Here is a 7590-nt window from a genome sequence, read left to right as displayed (position 1 = left end):
CTAGAGCTATCTCTTTAACACACCATGATAAAGATAGCGTGGCTTGGCTCCTAGCCTGGAATGGACACCAGCCAGGATGCTCAACAGTGAAAGGAAGTGAACCACATCAGTTAAACAGAACTACTCACACTGCAAAACTCCAGAAAAGCCCTATGCTCAAAAGATAGCCTGATTTGCTTAATCTAGGCACAGATTTCAAGATCTACTCACCTAGTATCACTCCTCCCAAGGGAGCTTTTTCTGGGGATTTAGTTGAATCCTTGTGAGTAACATTCTGAATCACTGTTGAAATACAAAAAGACTGTGTGAGGGGGTGGGAAATATGAGGCAGTAAGAAGCTAGTAATGTGAAGTCATCTGTGCTGGAAAAGCCTTGATCTAACTTTATTAATACAAAGCAACTCAGTGGGCTGGCTATGTAGCCAACAGAAGGGTTGGAAGGCATACCTTACCTTAACATCTGTGCCTTTAACTAATGAAAGGCTATTATTCTATCATAAGGTGTTCCTTTCTAATTACTGGAAAACTTTCTTCCTAACTCTATTCTCTGAAGCCTTCCTTTTCCCCAAATCAATCAGTACTAGCACAAAATGAGGTGACGACCCAGCAATAAAAGTTTAGAAAACTTATTTTCTCAAAGCAGAGTCTTTGAGTAATATCAACACTGACTCTGTTTTGAGAATACACTTGGGATGTCGTGTTTTCTGAAAATGAAGAACTATTTTTTTAAGGGCTCTGTCCCTTCTACCAAGAAGCTTTCTGGAAATAATAGATTTTAATAATTTGAAAAACCAGAAGCCAAAACAAAAACAATCAGATACTGAAGTGAAATGGCATTATAATTCTGGAAATCTGGACGTCTTTACTTTCCTTAAAGTGACCACTAAATCAGCTTTCATTTTCATTCATGAAAATATCCTATCAATGGATTTCTTTGAGTATGACAACTCAATCCTGGGCAAAGCTCCACATATTTAACTTGTTTTAAAAAATTTAATACTTGTGATGGTTGCTTTGTCCTTAGTTGTCTGACCAGTGTGACCAACCCAAGGCTTGGCATATTGGTAAAAGAGCCAAAATTATCCATTAACTTCCAATTTACTAGACCATTATGTTTTCTTTGAGCTTTTTCTAAAAAAAAAAAAAAAAATCAATAAAAATTTGAGAAAATTTGTGCCATGTTTGATTACCTTAGTTAAAAGTATATTAAAGATTGCTCTAAACACATTTCCAGAGCAGACAAATTACCTTGCTTGATGATTGTTATTGGGATTAGCTTCCTTGGGACATATGCTGGCTGAAAAGAGAAGAAGAAAGTCAGCTTTTCAGTCACTGTGAATCACTTTCTGTTCTTTAAAACATATCAGAAAACTGGAAGTAGCCCTTTCTTGTCTTCAATGAAGTCTCCTGTGACGCTGGTTTAATAGTTGCTGGTGGTGGGGCATGGTAGCTCACGCCTGTAATCCCAGCACTTTGGGAGGCCAAGGCGGGTCAGACCAGCCTGGCCAACATGGTGAAACCCCCATCTCTACTAAAAAAAAAAAAAAAAAATAGCCGGGCATGGTGGCAGGCACCTGTAATCTCAGCTACTCGGGAGGCTGAGGCAGGAGAATTGCTGGAACTTGGGAGGCGGAGGTTGCAATGAGCCGAGATCATGCCATTGCACTCCAGCCTGGGTGACAACAGCGAGACTCCATCTTAAAAAAAGTTGCTGGTTAGATTGTTAGTACATCCATCTGCCTCTACTTTATTGGATTCACTTGGTTTCCCTCATAAATATCCCAAGGTTTGACAGAAGCAATTTCTTCAGAACTCCCATTAGTTCACTTTACTTAGAAACTGCAATGGAAAGAAACCAAATCTTCTGTATTAAATATTAGTTTATTTTCATTACATTTGAGATATGACACCACCAAATTGCTTTTACAGTTCCTCTCAAAAAGATGCTAAGCTACCTATTATCTTTGAAAACCTATCAAGATCAATTGTTTGAGTGTACCCAATTGCTGCTGCTGCTGCTGTTACAACAGCTACCACAACCACCATGAGCTCCCAACACCAAGCACTTATTGCTCAAGGAAGCAGAGCAAGGACTCCGATCCAGACATTTCTTATTCCACAGCTTGTACTTTCAACCATTCTGCACGTGTTTATACACAAGGGACCTCAGAATCAGAAGGATGTATCCCAGAGGACTCTGCTTCCTCTCTTCACCCAAATTACCTTAGAAGTCCCACAGGAGGTTCTGATGTCATAAAGGAGCCTGAATTAGGGATGGGTGTAGACTTTAAAGCAGAGTCATTGCTAGACATAATCATGAGGCCAAAGATAAGACAGACTAGAGGGACACAGGGCAGGTGAGGAGAAAGGCAGAAAATTGTATACAGGAGAATTAGAGTTGAGTTGAAAGGGCAAGATTGATGTCCCCTTTTTGATACTTGGTTTAGCCTGTATACATGATACAGGTATGGCGGTATGGCGTATACTAGACCTGCTGATCATCAAGAAGGTGCTGAATATGAGCTGCTTACCAGATAGGTGTTTACCTGATTACCAAATCCCTTACAAGGGCCAACACCTAGTAGTGAGCAAAATATACTTTTTGATATACTACCATTTTCATAAGTGATATACCCCTGGTAAAGAAGGGACAATACGCCAAGCTTACTGTTGGCTATTTTTCTTATATTAAGGTTCTTATGTTCTAAAAAATCACAACAAATAAAAGTTTACTATCCTCAGATTATTTTTTAAAAGGGGTGTCTGCATGCATTGACTCAATGATTTCCTCCTTAGCAACCCAGCCTAAGGAATTAATCAAAGACGGTGTTTATTATGATAATTTAAAATAAATTTATTATCCAAAAGTAGAGGTTTTATTCAATGATAGTTCAAAAACTTGACTTGTATTTAACAAAATGGAAAAATGCAGAATATAAATAAGTACCAAGGATACAAATGTGCATCCACAGTATAACCCAATTTTATAAATATGTGTATAGAAAAGAGGCCAGAGGGAAATAAATCACCATTTCCTTAAAACAGTGAGTTCTTGTAAGCCAACATTAATTTCATTTTGTGTACCTTTCTATATTTGCCAAATTTCTAATAAGGGCAAATTACATTTATAATCAGAAAAAGTTATTTTAATCAACAATCTGTTTAACTACCACATATGCTTCTGTATGGCAACTGAGCTCATACACTATCGATAACTAGAGGAATGATGCAGATATAATTTAGACATACTCTTTCTTGGCAACAGGAGAGAAATAGTAGGAAGATAAGTATAACATTCAGCGGGGGATAAAAATTACCAAACTCTCAGCTTTGCAGTTACATGGGCAGGAGGATCCCTTTTGGCTTTATTATAAAAAAAAATTAAATGTGAGCACTGCACAGAAATCCTTCCCCAGGGGAGAAAAGCGAGGCCCATCCTTGGCACTCTGCACTCACGAGCCCACCCTAAGAGAAGCCCCAGCAGCTCCTCTGCCTGCACTGTCTAGTTCTCACCTGCCCCGCTCCAGCAAAAGAGTTGCTAGCATATAACCTCTAACTCCTCTGAGAATTTTTATTTGTCTATGTTAAAACAACTTGTATTTTTTGCTATTTTTAAAATCATTTCTTTTTTCATAATTGTATCTATTTCTGGGGTACGATGTGATGTTCTCATCTAAGTGCACAAGGCAGGATGATTAAACTAAGCGAATTACTATATCCGCCTCCTCACTTTTACCGGTCATTTTTTTCTGGCGAGGCATTTGAAATTTATCTTTAGCAATTTGGAACTATACATCAATAGTAACTATGGTCACCCTGCCATGCAATGGCACTGTAAAGCTTACTCCTCCTGTCTAACTGAAACTTCCTACCCTTTGCCAGTATCTCCTCACTGCCCCCTTGCCCCTCACTCTCTGGTAACCACCATTCTACTCTCTGCTTCCATGAGTTTGACACTTCTAAGACTTTTAAATGCTTGGCGTGGCAACCTTCAACTACACGGGAGCTGCCAGGCAGGAGAGCCACGTTATTTTTCTATGTACTAATTATCATTTTTGTTCGGGCTGTGGCTGCAGCTAGACGCATTTGAATGGCCTGTCCTCTATTTGCCCTGTCACTTAGTGCACGTTTTGTTGAACGCGAAGTTTTTCCAAGACACTTAACACATTAGAGTAGAAAAGCCTACATGTTGCTGTGCTGACTGAATGGCATTATACCAGTTTAATTTTCCTTGTCGTAATGATTTGTTTTGAACAAACAATTTTTTGAGAAGGACAAATGGAAAATATTCTGCTATTCACATGAATGGAACAAAGTTTCTGAGTTCTTACTCCAGTGTTCAGTTGAAGTGACAAGAACATATGTACAATATGTGCTGCCAAAAATTAAAAAGTCATTTAGCTGCAGAATGCAATTTTGTTTTCTAGGCCTAGAAATGCTCTCCTGCTTAATCCACAATCCAAAGACGCACAAGGACTGTACTAATGAGCAAACAGCTGCATCTCTACAGGTGGGTTTTTAAAGGGCATCGGGAAAGTCCTGTGGCTCACCCTGTCTCTGCCAACACCTCTACAATTTCCATTTGGAAATTCACAACGTGAATCCCCTCCTATGTCTTCTTATCAAATAAAAGGGCAGGGAAAAGTTTGTTAACCACACTCACTGCAAAATGAAGTACTGTGATAATTTCCAAGATGTAGTGTTTAACCAATTACAATCCAATTTTGATAGAACTGTTTCATGTACAATGTTTTAAAAAAATATTTCCTTGCCGTCCTTTCCTTACTTTTTCTAGGCTTGTTATTACTAACAACTATTAATGTATATCAGAGTCACAGGTGCAGACAGTGTGGGGCCTGGAAATGGGAAGGAGGCAGTGACAGCCCCGCAGGCTTCCATACTGTTTTGGCTGGTGTGGCCTCAGCACAATACTGCTGTCCTCAGACACCACTCTGGCAGCGATTTTCCTTCTTAGGCATTCCCTTGTTGGCTCTCTTTTCTCTACGGCTTGCCGATTCCCCCATTCTTGCTGCAAACCTCCACCGCTTCTTCCTTCCATAGTTCTCGTCTTTCAGTGTTTACTAAATGCCAGGAAGTAAGCATATTTCTTTCTTGCCCTATAACAGATTTTTTTTTTTTCTCATTTCCAGATATCCTGTGCATTAGAAACGCAGGTTGGGCTATGCCTTGAGCAGAAGTCTGGTTAAGATCGTTTATTTTTACCAATTTTCTGGGACACTGCGGCAACTCATTGAGTTGGTGACACTCAATGAGGAGAGACTACTCGAGTGTGAAGGGTGATGCCCTGGAGACAAATGCAGCATGCTTTCTTGCCATGACCAGGGAAGGTGTATGCTTCTTTAGAAATACATGCAGCAGCAGCAGTAGCCGCTGCTACCACCACACATGACAAGGAACTTGCATCTCACCCTGCGTTACCCTAACTTCCTCCTGATAGTATATTGAAAATTAGCCGTAATAAAGTTAGTGATAACTAAGGATGTTATTTGTTGTAGGTTTGTCCATTTGACATCTTCGTGGCATCAGATTATTATTGTAGGTTTAACATTATTTTCAGGCCCTGAGATAAAGAGGAGCTGTCCATTTGGGTAGTGGCTAAAAGAGTGGCTCAAAGTCAAATTTCAATGACTCAAGAGTCAAACCACATGAGAACTCAGGCATATTAGATTCTGGTTTTAATTCATTTTTAGGATGTTCTAATGAAAGTTACAAAACATACTGATTCAATCTAACATCTGGATACAAGTGAATCTAATGTCCTACTTTCAAAAGGCTTCAAATTTCTGGTCAACTGAGGAGGAATCAGACACTTAACTTCTGATGATATATTAATAGTTTGCCTACATGTAAGTTTTTCAAGTTTCTGCTTAAGACAAGGATTGCTAAGGATGGAAGGATGCCTCATACATTCACTGTACACAGTCATAAAGTGTGGCTGGGGACCATAAAGGTAATCTCTCAGTTCACATCAATCATTTGATAATTGTTACATGTTAACAATTGGTACCACTTCTCTTTTTGGTGATAACTGTGGATTTCTTAAAATATGGGTGGATCTCTGACGGAAAATAAAAAAGATAAAAACACATGTCATATTTTTGGAGAACACTGATTCTAGGAAGATTTAAATAATTAAATTTGCTTTTAAAAATCTGTTAATAAGTGCTACATACGTCAAATATTGATTTTGTTTAGTTAGCTAGTTAAGTAACACATTTTTTTCCAAATATAGAAAATGTTTGAAAATATTAGCCATCATTATTTTTTTTTTTATTTTTATTTTTTTGAGTCGGAGTCTCGCTCTGTCGCCCAGGCCGGAGTGCAGTGGCCGGATCTCAGCTCACTGCAAGCTCCGCCTCCTGGGTCTACGTCATTCTCCTGCCTCAGCCTCCTGAGTAGCTGGGACTACAGGCGCCCGCCACCTTGCCCAGCTAGTTTTTTGTATTTTTTTGGTAGAGACGGGGTTTCACCGTGTTAGCCAGGCTGGTCTCGATCTCCTGACCTCGTGATCCGCCCGTCTCGGCCTCCCAAAGTGCTGGGATTACAGGCTTGAGCCACCGCGCCCGGCCCATTCTTTATTTTTTAAAATAATAAAACCTAACAGTAAACATTAGGTTTTACCTTAAAAAAAAAAAAAACTGTCCTACATGCTCTAAATGGAAAAAAAAAATAGCACAAGCATCATGATAAATGTATCTTTTTCTTCCTCAATCATATGGATCTCAAGTGATTCATTTTATATAGAAAGAATCACAGTTTTGTTTCTGCATATGCCCTTTCTCTGATTTTTCTAGAGGTATAGGTAGCAGCAATACTGAAAACATTTACCAATTGGTAGAACAAAGGCACTAGCCAACCGGAAGAGATTCCCTGCTATATATCCCGGGCACAACTGCACTGGGGCTTGCCTGCCAGCGGAACACATATCTAGATACATGAATTACAATATATAGTGTAAACAGAAGGATAGGATGGATTGTATTTTATATTCAAATTTTTGACCTGAAATTTATTTATCTTTAAAATGTATAGCCTAAAGTTCAAGTTGTTTTTTTTTTTCCATTCTGAATACCTCTTATTGAAAGGTGTTCAAGAGTTTTTGCTGCTTCTAAGGTTTCAGGTGTAACCACGTTCATATGAATAAAAGAAGCTTTCAATGTGTCTTTTTGATTGAAATCCAGAAAGCAAAACATGTGAAATTAATTTCATATCTCTTGAAATAGCCTTCTAAGATAGGTCTCAGAGAAGAAATGGGTGAATAATTGGGTACAGACTTCTTTGGACTAAAATGTACCTCTAAAGTATCAAACCAGTTTTCAGAATCAATTCTATGTGGTCACATAAGATGGTCAAAGTTATCCCATGCAGTTCTGTTACAACTTCTCCATGTCCCAGAGCTACCTGAGAGCAGAGATGTAAGTTTACATATATTTGTTGTTGTCCAGAAGGAAATAATAAAGCTTCTGAAAGAAGGCTTAAAATATCTTTTCAATGAATTTGGTTTTTCCTTTGGAAATAACGAAGAGTTTAAAACTCATCAGAGCTGGCTGCAGTCAGGGTACTCCACCTC

The 7590-nt window shown here is 38.8% G+C and overlaps 1 protein-coding gene across 1 annotated transcript in view; it reads right to left on the bottom strand.

Moving 5' to 3' along the window:
* LOC105553778 (target of Nesh-SH3-like) overlaps window positions 1–7590 on the bottom strand; it is a 148790-nt gene that overhangs the window by 26256 nt on the left and 114944 nt on the right. Inside the window, exons 6-7 of the mRNA XM_011999914.1 lie at window positions 1248–1296; window positions 211–282 (exon numbers count right to left, since the gene is read on the bottom strand). Coding sequence (XP_011855304.1) covers window positions 211–282; window positions 1248–1296 — 121 coding nt within the window. The remainder of the gene's footprint in view (window positions 1–210; window positions 283–1247; window positions 1297–7590) is intronic.

This window comes from Mandrillus leucophaeus, unplaced genomic scaffold (assembly GCF_000951045.1).
Source record: "Mandrillus leucophaeus isolate KB7577 unplaced genomic scaffold, Mleu.le_1.0 Scaffold608, whole genome shotgun sequence".
NCBI classification, from domain to species: Eukaryota; Metazoa; Chordata; class Mammalia; order Primates; family Cercopithecidae; genus Mandrillus; species Mandrillus leucophaeus.
The sequence above is the reverse complement of the archived record's forward strand: the minus strand, read 5'-3'. Positions and strand labels throughout refer to the sequence as shown.